This window comes from Vulpes lagopus, chromosome 6 (assembly GCF_018345385.1).
Source record: "Vulpes lagopus strain Blue_001 chromosome 6, ASM1834538v1, whole genome shotgun sequence".
Taxonomy (NCBI): Eukaryota; Metazoa; Chordata; class Mammalia; order Carnivora; family Canidae; genus Vulpes; species Vulpes lagopus.
In genome coordinates this window covers 40620429-40644091 of record NC_054829.1, presented here as the reverse complement: position 1 = coordinate 40644091, position 23663 = coordinate 40620429, and the positions used below count along the sequence as shown (strand labels likewise).

General features: G+C 35.1%; 1 protein-coding gene across 8 annotated transcripts in view; it reads left to right on the top strand.

Annotated features, from left to right (window-relative positions):
• The window catches only part of AP5M1 (adaptor related protein complex 5 subunit mu 1), a 49408-nt gene that overhangs the window by 19533 nt on the left and 6212 nt on the right, over positions 1 to 23663 (top strand). Inside the window, exons 9-10 of one of the 8 annotated variants that reach the window (XR_005988523.1) lie at positions 10075 to 10306; positions 13879 to 15317. The exons of 1 other annotated variant lie outside the window; for it this stretch is intronic. Coding sequence is in view for 5 of the 7 variants with exons in the window: in XM_041759767.1 (XP_041615701.1) it covers positions 10075 to 10211 (137 nt within the window). In the remaining 2 variants the exon portion in view is untranslated. Of the gene's footprint in view, positions 1 to 927; positions 6789 to 7373; positions 7392 to 10074; positions 15318 to 23663 lie in introns of those variants that run through there. 6 more of the 8 variants (XM_041759770.1, XR_005988524.1, XM_041759767.1 and 3 more) reach the window with 6 other exon arrangements.

Below are 23663 nucleotides of genomic sequence, written 5' to 3'. Positions count from 1 at the left end.
CTTTACAAATTATATGTGTCATTCTGTTTGAAAGCAGTTCCTTGTCCAGTTGGACTTTAAGTGACCATTCAAGAAAAGATGAAATCTTGAGATCCTCCAGACTTCATCCATGTCAGGTTCCTTTTTACAGAAGAGAATTAGAAGCGTTATAAAAAATATGCATTGCAGATTAATATTCAATTAAATTATCTCTTGGTTTCTATTTTTTAATGAGTCTCCTAAGCAAAAGCTTAGAAAAAGCTTCTAACTCCTTGAAAGAGAGCTATGATAGTTTGAAGGGATATTGCATATGAGTTTAGGATTTGAAATATGATTTTTTTTAATTAAGGTCAGTCTCATTATAAATTCTCATTTTCTGCAAGGCATTATCATGGCAGAATGCTCTATGTTCAAAATTATCCCAAGTAACAAAGAAAGTAGAATAACTGCCTGACCAGGACTTTAACTTATTATTCTGGCTTAATCATAGATAATCAGTAGTAAAGGCTTTCCTTTTGAAAGAAGAAAAAAACCATTTTGCTTAAGTTATTTGATCTCTCTTAAATTCAAGGGAAGCTTAACGTTTAACTTATGTTAATATTAATGGAGCCATTTGGACATCTTGATCATATAAATGTTGAGTAAAGTACACGAAGGCAGGCAAGAGGCATTTATCTAATAAGTACACAGATATTCAGTATAATAATCCCCTAGGGAAAACTTTTTTTTTTTTTATAAGCAATCAGAAAAACCAGTGAATCTTTGATTTGACATTTCTAGAAGCCTGAGGAAAATCTAGGGAGTACTGAAAAAGTGTACGGTGGAGGAGAACCTGATGCCATCTGTTGCCATTCCATTCTAACATAACGCTACAGAACTAAAACCAACTCATGTTTTCATCCTATTGAGATCAGCTGGTCACACTGTGATGCTTTTGATTTTGTCTAGAAACCTGTCACTTCAGGATAATTTCTGAAGACAAAGTCTGTTTCCCGTTTGGTAGGTGACCTGTTTAATGTTTTCCCTGTGTCTGGGAACTCCTTAGTGTAATTAGCGACCTTTGAACTCCACAACTAATCCTGAGCTATTTTGTATTCCTTACTCATCTTTAAGGCTGGACCTTTCTTTTCTTCAGAGTCCGCTGCCACAATTAAAGAAGAAACAGCTGCATTTCAAAGGGATTCCGATTCCAGAAGCTTAATCGTGATTGACATGTTCTTATTCTAAGCTATAAGACACTCTAAGAGTCCTTTCTTGGGTTAAAACTTCAATCATTTTCTAAAAAATTATCTCACTATGGATTTTATTCATTTTCTTTGATAATCTTTGCATTTTTTAACTTGAAAGATGCTTTGCATTTGTGGTGAATATGAGCATCTACTTCCAGTTAAAGATTTGGATGGTGTCAGACATACTCTAGATGCAAAATTGCTAAATTCCCTTTTAGTGCCAAAATATGATTATGAAATCTCATGTCGATCATAAGGGTAATTATTCTCCAGTAAACCCAAAAGGTACAAAATGTGTTAAATTTCTGAGAATGTACTCTAAAAAAAGTGGTTCATGATTTTCATAAAATCCTTCATTTTTTTACTAAACAATATTTTTAAAACTTTTTAAAGCTAACCAATACTCTTATAGCGTAATATAATATACCCTTACAGTGGTGGGCACTTTTTATTTTTCCTTTTTGAATAATTGATTCGAATGTCAGGTTTGAAGTAAATAGCCTTGTCAGGAATTCTCAAGAAAATTACTTGTGTAAAAAGTTTCTTTCATTAAACAATAGTCTATCTCATAAACTTCAATTTTTTCACATGAACTCAGTATTTCTGAGTTAAAATTACTATGGTTTTTATACATTGTGTGATTTTCAAGGTCTTTCAAAGCACAATTTTATACACAGTAACAACTAATATTTTTCTTTTATTTTTTTATTATAGTATTTCATACTGCTTTATAGACATTCATTGATTCCTGTACCACCCGTGAGAGGTAGGTAGGTCGAGTTATCATCCAGAGCCTCTGCAGGGACTGCTGCCATAGCAGAACGGTTGTTTCTAAGACAAAGGTCAGAAAAGGGATGTTAATAAACAGTCCTCAGGTTTAAGGGACTTTTTTAGGATTACATCTTAAATTCCAGCAAATCAGATTTAGGAGTTACTGAAAGTGAAATTGATCCATCCCTCATCCAAACTTTGCAATACTTTCCTGTTCTGACATCATTTAGATAGTTAGCTGTATTATCAGATTAGAAACCATTGTACCCGGCTGCTGAAAGGAAAAGGAGGCAAAAAGCTAAACATGGGATGAATTCTGAACCTTTTAACCTGGCTGAAGTACGTTGGTCCCTGTTATGCAAATACCTTCAATCCTCTGCTAAGTTCAGTGGAAATAATTTTCTTGAATGACAGGTTTATTCAGCAAGGATTCAGTTGGTGATTAATCCCCCTTTGATCTAGGGTATTTCACTTAACTACCAGTTACCTCGTTCTGACAAAGTGCAACTGAGATTAGGGAGATCACTAGAACACTACCAGGGTGTGCGTTTATTCTCTCTAACCTTTTAAAGCAAGGGCCAAGAATGCAATTTATTTTCAGTATTTGAAGATGTAAAGTCCTGTCTGCTAAGTTAGAAAGTCAATTGAATACCAAATGAAGTTTATTTCTTACGTAATAGAACAAACATTTCTTTTTGCTTTGACGAACAATGATTTTAGGAAACATAGGCTTTGAAGAAAGAAGAAACAAAGACTACATTCTAAGTTTATCTTCTCATTTTGTTTCATGTACTGGAGTGTGTACTTACTGGCCCTGAGATAAACTAAAAAATCAAAGCAGTGGCTACAACTTAGGTTGAGAAAATGCTTCTATTTTATTAAACTGCATGGTTTCTCCCCGCCCTCCCCCCATTAAAAAATGTCATGCTATGTGGTAAAGAAATCCAATGGGGAACACATATTGTAATACATAATTATTCATCTTAAGATTTGTGGTTTCAAAGCTTTATTTGTTAACTTTGTTCTTCCTTGAGGAAAAAGGGATTGTTATATTGCCATCATAAGAATACTCACATTCTTTTTCAGGATAATGGCATTTATTTCCGTAAAGAAAGATAAATGATGCCATTACAAAAATAATACAATTTAAATTATCAAAATAATGACTTTCCACTGTACTGATTACTATCTTGTCTGCCTTTTTCTTGAGTACCTCTTCTCCATAACTTTAAACTTCAAAATATTTTACAGAATTTTGCACAATATTTTAAGGAAAAAATTTTAAGATTTGTGTTATGCTAGGCTTCTCAAATAATTTACTTTTTAAAACTACTATCAACATCAGCATCAGTATTCACTTCCAAGATAGCAGATTTGGAGATTTATTTCTCAAATATATTTCAAGACTGACTCTTAAAAAAAGAAACAATGATTTTTTAACAAAAAACGGTTTAAAATATTAAATTATTAATTTTATTATTACTGATGGTGTTTTTTTTAAGTCCTTTATAATTCATTCTTCTAGTAGCAGTTTGGAATGCAAGTTCATATTTGGATGATTTACACACTTTTTTTTTGTCTCAAACATTCTGTGATCCAATTTCTAAACTGAAACAATGACTTGTACACATCTAATTCATGTTGGTGCCAAACCAGTCTAGTTTCAATTTAATAACCAATCTGTCAATATCTTCTGATAGCAAGTTACTTAACCAAAGCAAAATTGATGTGCTGAGCTCCCTTGGGCAGCACATATACCAAAGCAAAACTGAGAAGCAGAAAAAGATTTAGGATAAAAGGGCAGGATTCCCTTGGTAATGTTGGTAAGAAACTAGTATTTTTAATAATTACTCTATGGAGTCAATATTTAGTTAATAACTGTTGCAATATATCTTGAAATATGCTATCAGAGAATCTACGTAAAATGTATGTATACATATATGCACATGTATTTGTGTAATGTATATGTTTATCTCTGGGTTTCCCTATGAAATGTTTGTATATCATGTCAAAGGAAGAATATTTAAAGTCCAATATCTTCTCTTCAAACATGTTTATTAATAGCAATAGAGAGGTTCATTAAAATGAAAATTAACAACTCAAAATGGAGTTGATAATATTATTGTCTATATATATATAGCTTGGAGCAGGCAATACCTTATCTATATTACTAGTTTACTCTAAAGTCCAGATTGATTTCTCTAGACCCTGACTAATCTGAGTAATTGTTTACAGTGTGGTGCTAATGTATGATGCACAGCATTTACAGATTAACAAGTACCCTGGGTTGGAAACCACCTGCTGAATTGTTTTTTCTAGCAAGATGTGGAAATTTGTACATCTTAATAATCCATTAAACATTAAATCCATGTCTTCTTTTTAAATGATAGTATCTATAAAAACAATACTGTTTAGTTAATACTACTAATAATAAAAATGAAAAATAAATTATTATCCCTCTCACAATTTTTACTTTTTCTTTCAAAGGACTTGAGTGCCCTCTGCAGGCTATGAAGAGATAATTAATGACTATATTTAAACCCTGTGGTTTTTCCCTTTTAGAAGCATAGTCTGCATTAAGTGTAATCTATTTTACTTCTATTGTTAGCTTTGTTAATTTGTCAGTGATTGAAGCAAGAGTTCCTTTTGTCAGTTTTTTATAGTTGTGTTTAGTATGAAGAATATTACCATTGAAATTTCCAAATCACTTATTAGTTCAGGCTCTTTAAATGTTGGAACTATACACATTGAAACTAATAATTCATATTCTCTCACAGAAAGGAAATCAGGAAAACATTTAGCTATTTTGAAATATATTGGAGATATAGAAGATAACTTGATTATTTCAAGTTACATTACATTCTTAGGATATTATACATTTGATATAAAGCCTTTTTCAATATGCATCATGTAAAATTTTTAATTTATATACAAGTTCTATGTATTGATCTTGACAAGTGATGCTTGTGTTCAAGTTAAAAAACAAAGCTTAGAATTTCTTTAAAGAAAGAATTGAACAGATAATGGTTATGTTATTGATATGGAGGTCTGCTAGCTAGAAAGAGCATTTCTAGTTGAGCAAAAAGCAGAGGTTTTATTGAGTCCTTCATTTCAGTGTACTCATACTTTCTCAACAGGTACAACAGTTCTATTCCTAAAGGGTATAGGAGTTCATTTAGTATTGAAACTATAGAACTGGAGTGCCAGTAGCACCTCTGATTCACTTAAAGCTGCCAGGGAAACTAAACATGATGAGAACAAGGGGAATGACTGGGTCAAATTAATAGAAATAGATTTTTTTGCAAGCAACATAATGATCCTGATCATCAACCTTGAAAAGTAAATTAGAACAAGCAAATTGCTGTTGAAAAATTCTTTCAGCACTCTGCTGTTGCTACTCAGCTAGTCATGGCTCAGCCAGAGACAAGGAAAAAATGCACCCAGTTTTGTATTAACAAAGGCAACATTATTAAAGTGAATGTTTACATTGTGTTTATTGAAGTGTTCAAAGAATATTTGTTGCATCTTCAACCTGCTATTCTCTGGACTAGTGTAGTGCATGAGAGTAAAAATGAGTCATGTGTACATTTTAGAAAGATAACTGACAGTTATCTTCAAAATATTCAAAATAACTGAACTGTCTTCAAAATATTTAAGTATCAGACTTAAGTACTTTCTCTTTTGAAGATTTTCATCTAAGAAACATATCCCATTAGAAAAGACTCATTTATTTGAATATACCTTCCAATTACTTCCAAATGCTTGATAAAACTTTCCTCCCAGAAACAACAGTGCGTAAGGAGTAATGGGCTCAAAACAATCAAACAAAAAATGAAATAGCTGTGTGAAGTTAGTGTATAACAATACATAATATGTGCATGAGAAATAGCATCAGTGTGAGCACTTGTGTGAGCTACAGTTGTCTTGAACTACTTCATAAAAACCAAGTTGAGAACAGCTGAGACAGCAAATGATAACATGTCAATCTGACATTTTAAAATTTAAGAAGCATTATATGTACTGGTAAAATGGGAAATTAATAAAAGTTCAGAAATAATTTTAGTTTTCACCTAAAATGAACAATTTAATCACTATTATGTTTTAGAAGTTGGGAAAGTATAGTACTTAACGGGGATTCAAGTACCATATTTTACTTCATCTCTTAATAAGTATTAATGAGTGCAATTCAGTATTCTTCAGTCTCTTACGGATGGACTGATTTTTAAAGAATTATTGTCTTGGTTTCACCAAAAGGGTAGGTTGTCAGTGTTCTACATCTCAGACTAAAAATTTATCTGTCACAATTAGCAAAGGATATTAGCCCATGCTGTAGGCTGTTGAGAACCTTTTAGATATTTTATTACTTACCATTTCTGTAACACATATATTTACAGAGTGTTATATATTTAATACTTTAAAGTCCAGAAAAATTGATAAAAACTACTTAAAACTTATGAATTACTGTACAGAGGTTTATATTTAAAATGAATATTTTAAGATTTTCCTGAAGTACTATCTTTGTCTTTGATCTTAAAAAAATTTTTTTTTAATAAAGCAAATGCCAGCAAATGCCAAATGTCTAGCTCTGCTTTTGCTAAGGAAGTAACTAGGAAAAGTGTTTTGTAATGTGCATAGCTTAATTAATAGTGGCAAGAGGACTTTTTAACTTATGTGGATATCAGTGGCTTCATATTCATAATATATATTTCCTTCTAGTAAAAGCGCATGCCATTTTATTGTTTTTAAAGGTTTTATTTATTCATGAGAAACACGGAGAGAGAGGCAGAGACACAGGCAGAGGAAGAAGCAGGCTCCATGCAGGGAGCCTGATGTGGGACTTGATCCTGGGACTCCAGGATCACGTCCTGGGCTGAAGGCAGGTGTCAAACCACTGAGCCACCCAGGGATTCCCAAGAGAACATGCCATTTTATTTTATATTAAAGGCCTAAACACAATTGAACATAAGTTATGACTTGAAATTAAAAACTGCTGAGTAATCTAGTTGAAATGGAGACCTTAATTTAGTCAATAAAAACTCAAATGTTGAACTTTATTGTATTGTACTCTTATTATATGTCACTCTAGAACTAAGACACAAAGACCAAAAAAAAGTAGTGTCTGATTTTAAGTGGTACCTTATAACTCTCACAATGTGTTAGCATTGCTGTTGGGTTTTTTAAAAGATTTTATTTATTTGACAGAAGGAGTGAGAGCACAAGCAGGGTAAGCAGGAGAGGAAGAAGTAGGCTCCCCACTGAGGAGGGAGCCTGAAGTGGGGCTCGATCCCAGCTGGGATCATGACCTGAGCCAAAGTTAGACACTGAGCCACACAGGCACCCAATTTATTAGCATTATAATATGGAAGACTACTTCTATACATTTGTTAATTACAGAAATTGTTTAAAGAAGTGATGGTTGACGTTCACCAGGCAAACAGGACAGAAGGGCATCCCAAGGGCAACATCATATATGTGCAGGTGTGTCTGACAAAATTCCAGAAACCTGAACATCTAACATGGTATATACATGGAATATTTTTTTGGTTCCAAATGTTTGAGATTTGGATAGGTAGATAAATACAAATTTGTAAGGAAAATAATTATTGCTATATTTAACTTCCACCCTAACATACAAATATAAAAGCATTTCTGCCTACTAAATCTACCTCCACTCTATCTCCCCTTCTCCCCTGCCTTGATAATTTTTATGCATATTCACATGTGCTAGTATGAAATGTGCTTCTGTATGACCAATGAACAAAATAGAATGATGTGTAAGTAGGATTACAAAGAGTATATGTGAAGAACTTCTGTAACTTGATGGGGTAATACATGTTATACATAGTTGATGAACTAAAGTTTTCTCTAATTCATCCACAGTAGAACTTCTACCTTTGGAACATATTATTAGCCTTATTTCATTTGAGTATATATACATGTACACATAAATGGGTATAAGTAAGTAAAACAAAAATATAAGCTCTCAAGCACTAGTCTCACCTATTAGTTTACAAACCTTTCCCCTACCTCCCACGTCAATACTCTGAACTTCTTGAGGATAATGACATTTATCTTCCCATCTTTGTATTCCCAGTACCACCAGAAACAAAAGAAGCTTAGTCTTGATTCAGTGAAGTAGCAAAATGTTAAATACATAATAAAGCAGATTGTCTTTCCACCTGAAACAAATCAATGATGTTTGAGTGATTATGGTTTTGCATGTGTGTATAAAATGTTCATTGTGCAAACAGTGGTTCAGTCCACATTCAGCACAGGTGATTTCTGCCCTGTGATTACCATCTTAGCACTATTCAGAGAAATTGCCACCTATTTGTGACACTTCTTCAGGCTTACTATGTGGAGCTTTGGCTCAGCCTGTTAGACCAGCAACAGCTGAGGCCTGCAGTTGCTGCCCATCATAGGACACATTCTTTGCAGTTATGCTTCAGTGAATCTTAAAGCACTTGGCGCTCCCTTAGAAATCCTTTCTGGAACTCATTCTACGATAGCTTTGTGAGTTCCCCACTATTCACCAGATTTGATCCTGATTTTGTTCAATATAATATGACCTGATAGACTATGACACCTCTCATCCCATAAAGCCACAGCTTTCAGTGGTTCCCATATACTGATGAAATAGTCACTAGTATCCAAGAATTCCAAGTGGTTATTTTGAACATATCCATTAACCATAAAGGCAGAGTGGTGTAGAGGAAATAAACAATCTTTAAAGTCCTACACAGCTGATTTCAAAACCTGCCACTTATAAGCTGGGTGGTCCGGAAAAAATTACTTCTGTGATCTTCTCTTTCCTCCTAGCTCCATAGGATTATTGTATTGAATGATACCAAATTCCCTGCATAAGTATTTCAATCAATGTTCTTTCTCTTGTGGATCAAAAGTTAAGAATGGCCTTTTCATGCAACTCTCTCTGCCTATAATTAGATGGTTATAGCTTCAGATTATCAAAATTCTGAGTTGTCCATTTGACCTTGGTGGAGTTTTTTGTTTTTGTTCTTGTTTTTATAAGTAAGCTCTATACCCAACATGGGGCTAGAGCTCACAACCTCAAAATCAAGAGTCTCATGCTCTACTGACTGAGCCAGCTAGGTGTCACTTTTTGGCCTGGGTTTTGAATGTTCAGCTTATACCATATACAGGAATGCCTATTCCACTGCTTAACTGAATCCTTGGAATTAAAACGGCTGCAGAATTGAGTAGGGGTTTATTTATTTTTATTTAAATTTTAGTTAACATACAGTGCAATATTGATTTCTAGAATAAAATTCAGTGATTCATCACTTACATAGATGTTAAGTGTTTTATAAACTTTACTAAAGTTTAGTAATTCATCATTCATGGGAAGACATTCACTCAAAATTCATATTATGAGTCATCTGCCAAAAGCTAGATTGAATGAAAATAAAATCCATACACAGGAACATTGAACAAATACAGTAATAGCCCACAAACCTTTAATAGAGCTTATTTCTGGAAGGCTTTTCTGTATGTCATCCAAGATGTAGTCTGTGCCTTTCATAACTAATTGTTACATGTGAAAGTCATTTCTTCATTAGATGAATCACTGATTAAACCTGAATCTGATGTCTGGTAAGGAAATAAATATATCCAGAATATTCTGAAACACACATTTATGTGACCTATGTGACACTGAGTATAGGAAAAAATGTAAAGATTAAGTGCTTGCTTTCCTAGAATTTTGAATATAAAAGGTAGAGAAATGCTTTAAGTACTAGCTGTTATCTGTGGGATTTTCTTGAAACAATTTTTCCTATAAATAATAAAAAATTGAGTTAATTGATAACATAATTTTTGTAATGTCTAATTGCTTGATTTATTGATTTGATAAAACACCGAGTTGTCAAATTTAGCTTCCTGGAAAAGAGAACAATAGCACTTAAATCTTAGTAATGCTAAAAAGGGTTGAAAACTATTTGTTCTTTCCCCCACAGAACACGGACATTTTGTTTTGTTTTACTGGCCCTTTTGCCCAAATTAGCTCTTGAATAAAGTACCCTAAGATGCAGCTGCAGAGTTCTAATAGCAGGTGGGCATACTCCTTCATCTTCCCCAGGTCTGAGTCTCAACCACAATGCCAACCAAGCCTCTCTGTTGTCTAAAAGTGGAAAAGTGAATGGCAGGATAACTGGCCCTCAGGGAACTCCTGCTGAAGACCACTCCCCTACACATAAGGAGGGAGGGCCTTGCTAACTTCCCAGGCCTGCATAGGAGGGTTCCATCGCGATGCCCAGTTGGTGGCGCCTGAGAGCTTCCTAGGGGCTGCAAGAACCCATGGCTACTAACAGGTATTTCTCTTTATATTTCTATTTCTACCAAACGTACTGATTTTACATTTTTAATAGTGATATAAAGTTTCCTCCTTAAATTTAAATTAATGAGTATATAACAGTATTAACTATAAGGAATTAAAATTAAATTAAAAAAATAAATTGAAAATGAACGTATATAAAGAAAGATTGAATAAAAGTTCAGGTGGTATATGGCAAACAGGTGGAAATGCAGATGAGTACACAAAAATTATTTGGGGGCATTTTGAAAACCAAAGTTTGACGGAATCAAAAATAGAAATAACTCTTCATTATGCTACTCAAGATAGTTTTTAAATAGTCCTCAGAGAGGCTAATAAGCAGTGTAGTCTGCGGAGCATATACTCTGGCTTCTGGGTTAGGCAGACACAGTTCAAATGCCATCTCTGTAAGTCAACCTTGGGCCCAAGATTCTCATTTGTAAACTAGGAGTCTTAACCTCATAAAATTGGTATATGAATTAAATGACATAGCACATATAAAGAGAAAGTAGTGGTGCTCATTCATTCCTTTTGACTCCCCCTTGAATAATGTCAGCTGTTTCTCTTCGTGACTTCTGAACTGGAAGTAGGTCACAATTATTTCTATTCCAATCTTTTCTTGGTAATATACTAGCAAAATAGAGAAAAGCAGCATATTGAATTTCCCACATTTAAAAAAAATAATTAAAAAAAGATTCCCACATTTACTGCAGCACAGAGAAATCAAAAGTTTGTGTTAGTGTCAAAGTCAGATGTAGATTTTCATCTAGTTAAGGTAACCAACCTCACTGTTTCTCCTTATATGCACACAGTAAATGAACTGACACACGCGCATACATTCTTGTAACAAGTAATTTTCCTCTCTCTGCTTTGGTAATTAAAAACTAAGAGCTGAAATGTTGACATTTATTTGACCCTTTTTTTAGAACTTTTTAAATATATTTTTGTTATTATCTTTGTATTCCTTTTACTATCTTCTATTTTCTCTTTGTTTTCATGTATCTATTTTTTATTTTGTTATACTACCCTATCCTATTATATTGATCTTTATTGTCATTAAATCCTTTATTGTTGGTTTCCTAAAATCATTTTTGGAATAAGGTTAGGAATAATTATATATGCAAAATAGTGTCGTTAATCTACCACTGATAATGTTCTAGGCAAAATTTAAGAGAAAAAGATTGGGGAGAATTTAATGTCTTGAAACTGGTCATGTCAGACAGTTCTCTGCTGACTTCTAACTTTAAGCAGTTCATTCTTGCTAAAACACAGTGAACTTAGTTACGCACCAATCATTGCTTTACATCAAAAGCCATTAGAATCTATTTTTTTAAAATGAGACTCACTTCACTAACTCTACCAGCTTATGTATTCAAATACGTATTGTCTTTCAAATTAGTCTCCTCTAGAGATGATTCTAGTGAATCCATCATAGCTAGAAAAATAATGAGGGGACTTGTCTTTGCAAAAGCCTTCAAAGCTAATTTAGAAGCAACAGAAGAAAAATGAACTTTATGATTACCTCTTCTCTTTAAATAAAACCCACTTTATCTAGTTTAATCAACTGTCATATATTCATGGGACTTAATTTTTAAGAAATCAAATATTTGGAAGGATATGTCACATGATTTGAAGGCCATTCACAAAAAGGAATTTCTAGGAAGATTGGTACAATGACAGACTTAATGCAATAAGTAGTTAGCAAAAGAGACTACTTTGAAGTTCTGTTGCAAGTTTGGGTGTTTGTTTTTAAAAGCATCTCAGTAATAAGCACATCCTATACAGCATAATTTACATGTTTCTAGGAAGCCAAAATATTTTCAATGTCAGTATTTGAGTTTTGTTTGATTAAGGCATAAAGATAAATTTTTAAAATAAAAATAATAATTGAGGGTCTTTATAGCAAAGATCTATTTTGACAGGAAAATTGCAGCAATTGAACCTGTAGTGTATAGGACTGAGACTGTCTAAAATGAAGGGAAAATAAAAGAGTATTTATGCATGTGTTTTCATATTTTAATATGCTATCAAGAGAAACTAAAAATTACGTTTTATCGGTCATTCTTATAACATCTTGTGATTATTTGTATTTAATGTTAAATATTACCTGACATTTTTAACTTCAATTATTTTTAGCTATTCACGCACAAATGTAGTAAGGCTGACATAATTACCCCCTTTTAATTCACAAGAGACATGTATTTACCTATTTGTTATAAGGCTTTTCAAGCTAGCATGCTGTTACTGTGACAAGACTACTTTGAACACGCAGTAGGTAAAATAATATCGTTTATTGCACAGCAATCTCAATAGTTGAATGTTAATTTAACCAGTAAAGACAAAGTAATTGTAATAATATGAATGCCTTTCTTCTGATGAAGTTAAAAATGGAACTCAAATTGTACTTATATGGCTCATTGGCTTAGTAATCACTGGAAAAATCAACCACGGTGGAAAGCCTATTTGCAAAGCTGCAACTAGTTACTAGAGATCCTGGTTGAAGATCTCAGTGTAGAATCAGTGTAGATATTAGTGGCATGCTAGAGTATTTGACACCCAGAGTGGATTATTTTTAATACCTATCACCTCCATGTGACAAAATTATTTTCAGTGATAATCATGAAAGGAATAAGAATAATGTCCAGAAAAGAAGTGCGGATAGTGAAAATTATGGATATTTTGGGAGTTATTTTACTGGCTTAATAATCATGCCAGTGAAAAAAATATATAAAATGAAATATTTATTACATATCACATATAAAATACTAATACTTATAAATAAATGTATTGTAAAAGGGAGAATTTATACTTACATAGTGGTAACAGTAATGCATAATCACTTTATGGCAATGATATGATTTTAATAGAATCAACACATCTGCAAAAGGTACAATTTAAACAGCTAAGTCATACCACTGATGTAGCTTCTATTTCCTGAAGTTATTCTTTAGTTTAAAACAAATGGTTAATAATAATAAAAATATTATTCAAATTTAGTAAAAGATTTGATGTTTGAAATAAGATTTACACTGCTCAAACAAAAAGTTCACACTTCAGATTTAGCATGTTGTCTCACTGTTGTAATAAAAACTTCCCAGAATGACTGGATCAAAGTGACTCAAGTTCTGTTTTTAATCTTTAAAATCACTATGCTAAATTATAAATTTCAAATATATTCTTTAAACACATGATTATGTTGTACCACAAAGTTTGGAGGCAGACATTGCTTTCAGAGCAGGCTTTAACAATCCTCAACTGCTCTTACTGTGGAAAGGAATGAACACAGCCAAGTCCATGTGTGGGGGCCGATGGTATAATCGGGAATCCTCCAAATTAACTTACATATAAGATGCATTGTTTATTAAAGGATAAATTATCAAAATGTACTAATCTGAAATTTACATTTTTTTTCAACTCAATAATCAGTAATTATTTAGAATTTAGACCAAAAAGAGACAGTTTTGGAGAGGATTGCTTTGCACTAACATTGTTTAGGATTGTTGGCACATGGCAATAAAAAGCAGACCAATGTTTTGTCAGTTTTATTATTGTGTTTACGCTTCTCTACAGACAATGCCTACCTACATCAGGAAGTGATGACCCTGCCCTCAACACATGACAGCATACTTTCATTTCATCTCAACCTGCAAAACATGCTTTGTTTTGTGCCAGGTACATCGGCTGAAGAAAACATGCAAAGATGTTCTGCACCAATCTTTACATGTTCATCAGTATTATTTTAGTGAGGAGAGCCAAGGGTTAATTAGTAAAATTAACAGTTGTTAAATAATTGTGTGTCACTGCTTCCCAGGGCTATTGTACAACATGATTAGTTCTGCATCATATCCCACCATTAACACTATATAAAGTCTTTTTTTTTTTTTTTTCTAACCCAATTACCTGGAGAAGAAACTCAGAACTGGCCTTCAGTTGGCAGCAGGCTCTCAGCATGTTTGCTCCATCTTTAAGCACGTTCCTGGTTTCCACTCTGTTCCTTCCCCAAACCTAGAATCTCAGTGCTACTGTGATCCTAGATTTCTGGGATTACTTCCAAAGTTTATATGTCTAAAGTATTAGGAACCTTGTGTGTTCCACCATTCAGAGGATTCGCTTTTCAAATAGGAATCCAGAGTGAGTAGAGCTTAGCACAAAGACCAAAGGTGCAATTTCTGACAGTGTTCTGTATCTTGGGTATAGGGCCTTCATACCACCTTTCAGATCACACCACATCAACCACACTCTGCTTATCTTACTCACATGGTCCATCTGATACAAAGACAGTCCATGTCATTACCTCAAGATTGCAAATGGAGCATTAGGACTCAAAGCTTATGAGAGCTTGTATCTTGATTAGGACAAGTTTTCAGATCTTTTTATAAAATCACAAGACTTTTCTATCCCAAAACTAAAACAAAAGGCAGTGCTGGTGACTATACAATCATGACTATATCACTTATTTTCTTTTTAAAGATTTCCTATATACTTAAGAGAGAGAGCATGCTCTAGCAGAGGGGAGGGGCAGAGGGAGAAGCAGACTCCTCGCTGAGCAGGGAGTTAGACTGGGTCAAGATCATGACCTGAGCCTAAGGCAGACTCTTAACCAACTGAGCCACCCAGGCACCCCATGACTATATCACTTATGTCAGTTTCTTCATCCAAAAAATGTGAGAAGAAGGCAAGATGACTAGATGATCTCTAGAGTCCCTATTACCTTCTACATTTCTATTGTACATATAAAACAAATGTTATAAGCCAAATTTTATCATCTGTGGGCACATAATTTTGGGAAAAGAAAAGAGACAAATTGTTAATAATAGGAAAATGTGATGGTGGTAACAATGATCACAGGACTCATGGTTAGGAAAGCAAATTGTGGGGTTATAAAAATCTTTCCCGGGATCCCTGGGTGGCGCAGTGGTTTGGCGCCTGCCTTTGGCCCAGGGCGCGATCCTGGAGACCCGGGATCGAATCCCACATCAGGCTCCCGGTGCATGGAGCCTGCTTCTCCCTCCGCCTGTGTCTCTGCCTCTCTCTCTCTCTCTCTGTGACTATCATAAATAAATTAAAAAAAAAAAATAAAAATAAAAATAAAAATAAAAATCTTTCCCTTATGGAAGTTTCTTGATTGGGTTTCTCTCTCCCTTTCCTTTTACTTTCCCTTGTGGTTTTTGTTGAACCATGGCCCACCATCCCACACCTGGGGGCTCTTCTTAACAAATGTTAACAAAATCACTAAGAAAAATATATAGTATGTCAGTAGTGATAAATTAGAGTTAAAAAAAAAGAATGAGTTCTGGGGGAATGGAAGTGGGGTACAATTTTTAAATGTGCAATTGTCACAGAAACTGAAGGCAAGTGTGGCGGGGGCAAGAGTGGACCTTCTGATAATCAGGAAGACAACAGCAAGTGCTATGAAAAACAGCTTCTACACCATTCAGGAAGTGACTTTGCTTGTTGCAAAACAACAGGTGTCCCAAGGACAGGTGAAGGTGTAATTGAGAAGTACTTTTACTTTTTAAAATCAGTATCTTCATACAAACTAAATGATTTTAAAACAACTGTAGTGGGGCACCTGGATGACTCAGTCAATTAAGAATCCCACTCAACTTCGGCTCAGGTCATTATCTCAGGGTTGTAAGATCAAGCCCCACGTTGGGCTCCACAATAAGCATGGAGCCTGCTTAAGATCCTCTCTCCCTCTCCCTTCCTCCCTCCCCCCAACCATGCTCCATCAATCAGTCAATAAGATAAAAAGTAAAAACCTCCCTAAAAAATTAAAACAACTGTTCAATTTCACAGAATACCTAAATTCTAACTACAGTTGCAAACTACCTTCTGAAACACCAGCAAAATCCACAAAGGATAATAATGCTTGAAACATCCTATTCTAGGAAATGCTGTTTTTCAGTAAGATAGAATCTATTATTTGAAATTACATTTTCCTTGTTTAGCTTTCTATCAGTAATTATAAGATTTAAATTGAGAAGTTACCTGATTCCTGGAGGTGTTAACTCCAGGGAAGGGTGATGAGAGAGGTTTCTGGGTTGAACGTTTTTTGATCTAGTTACTGAGGCCAACAGATGTTCTGGTGGTCCTGGGGTATAAAACAGGAAAAAGCCTACACTGGAGTTGCACCTTGGGTCAAAGCTAGCTCCAGGGAAGAGGAGTTGGCCTTCGTCTAAGAACTCCTCTGTCCTGCACAGAGATTTCCTTGCACCATAGGTGGGGCCTGCTGGACAGTGGAACACCCATTTTTCAACAGCAACTCCGTGTGGCAATAAGAGGCAATAGCAGTAGTGGATTGGTATGATCAAGTATCAGTATTCCACTTTGTGGGGTGAAGAAGTTGAACCAAACAAAAGCCTCTTGTGGTGGCGTAGCTATTATTTGTCCATATTTATCCCTATATTTATGGATGATGCGTAGAGGAGGTCAGATAGTTGCATCTCCAAATTGCAAAAACATCTTTTACTTCTTAAACTGAGATGAAACAAAGTGAACTGTTTATTCTATCACCCAAGTAAAGTTTAAATCTTGGTCTCCAGAAGGAAATTTTGAGAGTAGTCATTGCACACAAATATTTACTTAATGCCATACAAATGCATAATGTTCTAGGCTGATTCTGAACATAGATCATAATAACTAACATTTGTTAAGCACTTACTGTTGATTAATCCCTAGGCCTTTTTTTCTTTTAATTTTCCCAACAACCCATGGAAGTTTGGTATTTCCATTTTGTAGGGGAGGGAAATTGGAGTTTGGCGGGATGAAGTGGTAGACCAGAATCTGGACACAGGGCAGCCAGTGTCAGGAGCTCTCTTTATACAGTGCCTTCCAGGAAGTGAACCCGATTCTTTGGCAGTTGAAATAAGAGATCTTACATCTGTTTCCAGCACCATCCCCACCAATTTTTCTCCTTCCTTAGACAGCGTGAGGTTACTCTAAATACTGAAACTACTAACATTGATCCAGTCCATCTAGTCCCTAAATTAGGTTGGTATGACCATTTCTCAGCTCTCATCTTTCATAACCCTCCCTTTTACAAACTCTACCATTCAGTTTATGTGTCCTTTCCAGCAAGCCTGCCAGTGACACTTCATAGTCATCTATAAAATACACTTTTGGTCCTGACTCCTTTCCACAAACAAACGACTCACTAAAATTTCATAATCAAGAGGTGAGAAAAATAGAAATGTAATTCTTTGAAATGTCTCCTTTGGGTTCAGGGAATGTACATTGTAGGGGCTAATTGTCAGAAAGTTTAATTGTTACCCTGTATCAAGCTTCCCTTGTGTGCTGGAGCACACCATAGGTGCTAATAGTGAGAAAATTTGACTGTAGCTCTGCTGTGCTCTCTTCATTAAGCTAATGGAACATTTTCCTTTCATTTTCTCCCTAGGGTGGCTGTAGGAGTACAACCTTATAATTGTTGCTCTTACTGTAATTGGAGGTGGTAGGAGTATATATAATCTTATTGTCTTTCCTATGTGGTGGTAGTTTATTTATGACCTATTGATAATTCTCAGCCAGCAGCAGAAAACTCAGTGAGTATTACATTAGCATTCCCTCCTAGGAGAGTGCCTACCAAACAAAGACTATTATTAACCAGAAGGTACACGTACTAGGGATGGCCCATCATACCAAATATAAACTTCATCACTCCAGAGATTGACCCCTCTGGTTATCATGAGAATGTTTCCTTTTTTCACTATAATTAATGAATTCTTCATCTTTACTTTTCTTTAGATTTATTAACAAAGTTTCATGAAACTTTTTGGGAGGCTCTCTCAAAGGCCAGTGCACATCTTCAAAGTAATGAGGAATCTTAGTTGGCCACTGAAGTCCTTAGAGTGTAATGGGCCATGAGAAAAACATTAAAATTTACCCTCCACCACCCTGATTCAGGGCACTGTGTGGTGGACTGTATGCATAGTCAAATATCAGCACTGTTAAAACTTAAAATCTGCAAATCGCCATGTGGTCAGGTAACTGTTATGTGGCAAGCACAATACTAAAAATCTTCACAGATAATGATTTAGTTTTATACTCCTATAGTAGTGCAGAATAATAGCTCCCAAACATGTCTGTGTCATAATCCCTGAAACCTGTAAGTCTCTTTCTTACCTTCTAGGGCAAAAGAGTCCTTGCAAGTGTGATTAAGTTAAGGGTCATGATCCAGAAAGAATGCAGTCCTGACAACCACTTAGGACTTCTGACCATCAGAACTGTAAATGAGAAGTCTGTGTTGTTTTAAACCACCAAACCTGTGGTAATTTGTTATAATAGCAGTAGGACACTATATAACTTTCCACAGTTTCACAAAACAGACTCATCATCTCCATTTTACAGATGAGGAAACTGGTATTGCGGAGATTCAAGTGGTTTGGCTTCACCCTGCTTCCTCTCACGATGCATGGGATATAGCTAGTTTTGAGTAGAACTGTGTTTTCTCTTGAAGCAGACGGGTTTTCCCAAGGTTCTGGAAAAGCTGCAAGATAGCATGCATTAGATAACTCACTAACTGCACATCCACCCTTTTGTCTTCAGTCATCAGGTTAGATGACTTTTTTTTTTTTAAGATTTTATTTATTTATTCATGAGAGACACAGAAAGAGAGAGGCAGAGACACAAGCAGAGGGAGAAGCAGGCTCCATGCAGGGAACCCGACGTGGGACTCGATCCCGGGACTCCAGGATCACACCCTGGGCCAAAGGCAGGCACTAAACCGCTGAGCCACCCAGGGATCCCCAGATGACTTTTTTTTTTAAAGATTTATTTATTTGTTTGAGAGAGAGAACAGCAGTGGGGGCATAGGGAGAGAGAGTCCCAAGCAAACTCCCTGTTGAGCACAGAGCCTAACACAGGGCTCAGTCCCAGGACCCTGAGATCATGACCTAAGCCGAAATCGAGAGTCAGGTGCCTAACCAACTGCACCACCCAGGTGCCCCCAGGTTATATGACTTTTTAAATGAGCCTAGCTGAGCTTTTTATTTTCTAAAAACGTTGACAGTTTGGTGAAGATTAACTCAGCACTTCTGAAACCAGAGCTGCTTATATTGCTCTCTCTTTTGGCAGACATTTTCCTTTGTCTCACCATTTAAGTTTAGACTCAAAAACTATTTATACCAGGAGGGAATAAAGTCTGTGAGGAGAAGGGGCATAATGTGTTTCCCAGTTTGTAATAGTAACTTCAGCCAGGTACAGTCTTAGAAACAGATGTCATATTCCCATTTCAACTTCACAGCTCGCATAAATGGAGAGCATACATTTGGGTAGTCAATGGTCATTTTCCATGTCCCTAGCATCATGATTCCCTGGGTTCTGCGGCAAGTCTAGATATAGAGATCTGAGCCAGTAAGTTTGTTCTTGTTTTAAGCACATTTAGCTCTAATAGAAGATAAGTGTTTGTTACACATCTTCCCTAGCCTGAGGGAATATTCTTCCCCTTTCTGTGTGGTCCAAGTGAGGGCAACCCCATGTGACCTAGGCATGGCCAATCAGAATACAGTATGTTAACTCCTGACCACAGTGATTGGTTCAGGGATCAAGAAAGATGGCTCAGAGCTCTTGGGCCTTTACTGCCAGAGAAGGAAAAAATTTTCTCGTCCTCTTTGGGAAGCTATCAGAGTAACAAAAGCCTACGATAATCATGCATCTTGTGGCCATTTTTACTGAACATTTGAGGCAGTCATTTGCTGCAAGAGAGAGCAGCCAACATCCAGGAGCTGAATTGACAGAAATCCCAGTACATAAGCTGACAAAATACTCTTTTCAAATTTAAGTTAGATGGATATGAACTTATCATTAAAATATGATTTTTTAATTTGATTTTTCAAAAAAGAGATATCATACCTGAAGAAAATGGCATAAAGCAAAAGCCTCCTCTCCATATTGTCTCATCTGCCCATTCCCACCCCACAGGTTAATAATGGTCATTCTTAATTTTTGTATGTAACCTTACAGGTTTCCTTCATGCATGTACCAGCGACTATAAAAATACATCTGTATTTTCTCTATTTTACCACAGAAAGTATCATATTAGACATCTTGTTCTCCAACTTGCTTTTTTTTTTTTTTTACCTAACAATATATCTTGTCAATCTTTTTCCTAACAATAAATAGAAAACTTTATGCAGCTAGTTAATATTTCAGGATCCATTTTGATCAGAAGGACCTTGGAAAATCAGGTTGATTTTAAGGAGCTGGGTCAACTCTATATGAGAAAATAATGTTCTATATATTCTTTGATGTTCTATATATTCTTTGCTTCATGGCAAAGAATATATAGAATTCCTAGGCTCCCTTCTTAGTAGATCCAAATCTTTATTCACATATTTACAAGCTTACTGTTCCCCAGAAATTAACACCAAAATTTAGGGTGCCATGAAAATTATGAATGAGTGACCCTAATAATAATAATCTCAAAAAATTAACCCAGGAAAAAGAGAACTGTGGCATAGGTTGGAAATCTATAATTCAGTTTGGTTCACAAATGTTTTCTTCACACAGTGTTTAGTTTTAACTATTTGGTAATATTTAAAAACTTTATATTGGGCTATTTCATATTAACATTTTAGTATTTATAATATATCATTTCAGTATTTCATATTAAATACAGATTTCTGGTTTCCCTGGACAACTTGAACTGCTCATTTCCACAAGGCAACAAGAGACTAAAGTTCTGTCGCAAGTTCTAGGTAGGCACCCAATAAAGCCCAATAAACACATGTAGGATTTGCATTTAAAGATAGCAGGTTAAACATACACATTTCCTCTGACACCCTTACCAAAACTCACAGAAAGTATTATATTAGGATGGTTTTGAGGAGGGTTTTTTTTTTTCAAAAGCTATAAAGACTCACAGACAATAGGAAAGAAGATGATAGCAACAGTATGTTAGAGGCTGGAAAGCAAGACAACAGGCTTCTCACCTAGTAAACCAGAGAAAGTTGAGTCTTAAGACAATGGTGGAAAAGCAAAAAAAACAAAAAACAAAAAAAAAAAACCCAAAAACACAAACAAAACCAGCATGCTTTGCGCATTAAATTTCTAAAGCCTCAGGAATTAATGGCCCCAGATACTTAGGAAGATGTATATGAAGATGAACTCTGAACGAGAAGAGTGGTAGAAGGATGTAACTAGATCCCATCCCTTCTTCTACTGGCAGAGAACCAGTTCCTGATTCCTACAGAGGGAGGAGAAAAAGGGTCTTTGGACTTTGCAGGAGGGTTGGCCAGGAGCAGTTAATAATGTTAGCCTGATACTGAAAATAGAACAATGAAGTGAAATATATATACATACTAAATGTCAAAACTACTGCCAGCATGCCTCTCAACTTGGCTTCCAGAAAGCAGACCACTTTATAAATTCAGGGAGGAGTAATAAAAGTTCTTCTTTGGAAATCTGACCCCACCAATAAAAATGACCTGATGTGGGCTGGGAGTTCTCATAAACAGAGCATCCTGATCACTCTCTAGTGAGACCCATAGCCATCAAGCCTCTCAGGCTAACCAGAGAACCTTCATTGAGCTTTTAAGTGATCAATTCTTAATTATTATCAAGCAGCTAAGGATTCTTAGATATATAAAGGAAGTTTCCATCATAAAAAATAAAGTCCAAAATGAACCAAAGGAAAAAAAACAAGTTGCAATTTGGAGGAAACAAAGACTATAGAGGGAGATGAGATGAAAACTTTTTTAAAAAGCTATTATTAAAATCTTCAGAGAAATAAAAGATGATATTGCATCCATAAAACAGGAGATTCTATTAAAAGAAACATTCAGGAAAATGTAAAAGAAAAAAATTCTTGGAAATTAAATGTATGATAACAGAAATGAGAAATTCAATAAATTGATTAGAAGAGAAATTGAGAAACTCTCCCAGAAATCAGATTAAAATACAAGTAGAAAATACAAGAGTAGCCTTAAGAAAATTAGAGGCATACAAGGAGATATAATACCTGAATAATAGGGTGACAGGGACGACGAAGAGGTAGAAATCACCAACAAAAATGTTCATAAAAATTTCCAAAAATAAATGAAGAACATGAATTTCCACATTGAAAATGCCCAATAAATTAATAAAAAATAGACTTTATACTAGGCTCCTAAATATGAGATTTCAAAACTTAGAGGACAATGAGAAGATTCACAGTGTTTCTAAAGAAAGAAAACAGATTACATATAAACAATCAAGATTGAGAAGCAAATAAGACTTCTCTAGAGATCACAAGAAGTTAGAAGAAAATGGAATATTTCCTACAAAATTATAAGGGAATATAATTTCCATTCTAGCATTCTCAGCTCAAAATATCACTTAAAAGAGACATATTCAGAGATTCAAGTTCCTCAAAATCTGTTTCCTGTGTATCCTTTTTCATGTAACTACTGGAGGAGATCCTCCACCCAAAGAAAGGTGGGGTAGACAATTTTAAAAACTTGAGTCCAGTAGAGTGGGAATCTTAAACATTCAAGAGGCAAATAGAGTTCTTGGGATAAAAGCTATCAAATGCCCCTGTAGGTTATGTCAGAATCACAATTCTAACCTGTATTTCACCCAGTCAGACACATCTACTGTGTCAACCATTAGCTTAATACAAAACGTAAGACTTCTTCAAATCCAATTTGCATTATGATCACTAATATCCAGAAGGGTGAAACATTGAGGGTGTGGAATGGGAGCATTTTTTCACATATTTTCTTTAAAAAAAAGAAGTCAGTTTTGCTATATGATAATTTAAAACATTTATGCTGTTGAAGGATTAGTCCTTGTGTCACATTTTCCTGTTTCCCCATTCTCAAATTCCTCCAAACCTATCAAGACCTATGTAACAGAAGTAAGATCTTAAATACCTTTTATTTGTTTTCAATTATCAACATCAGTACTTTACTATAAAGTAAACTCCATAGTTTGTTCTTTCATTAATTTTTCCCTGTTCCTGGGTCATGCTCTAGGATATCATATTACATACATGTCTCTTTAGCCTCATCTGGTCTGTGACAGTTTTCAGACTTTTCTTGTTTTTGATGACTTTGGCCAATTTAAGAGTGATGATAAAGTATTTTGTAGAATGTCCCTAAGTGTGGGTTTGTCTGATGTTTATTATCATGGTTAAACTGGGGATTATGGGTATTTGGGAGGAAGACCGGGGAGATGAAATGTCATTTTTGTCACATCATATCTGGAGTACATATTGTCAATGTGACATCACTGATGATGTTAACCACGATGCCCTGGCCCAGATAGCATTTGCCACATTTATTCATGTAAAGTTACCCACACTGTATTCTTCAGAAGCAGATCACTAAGCTTAGCCCACACACAGGGGTGAGGAATTAAGATGGGTGGGGAATATC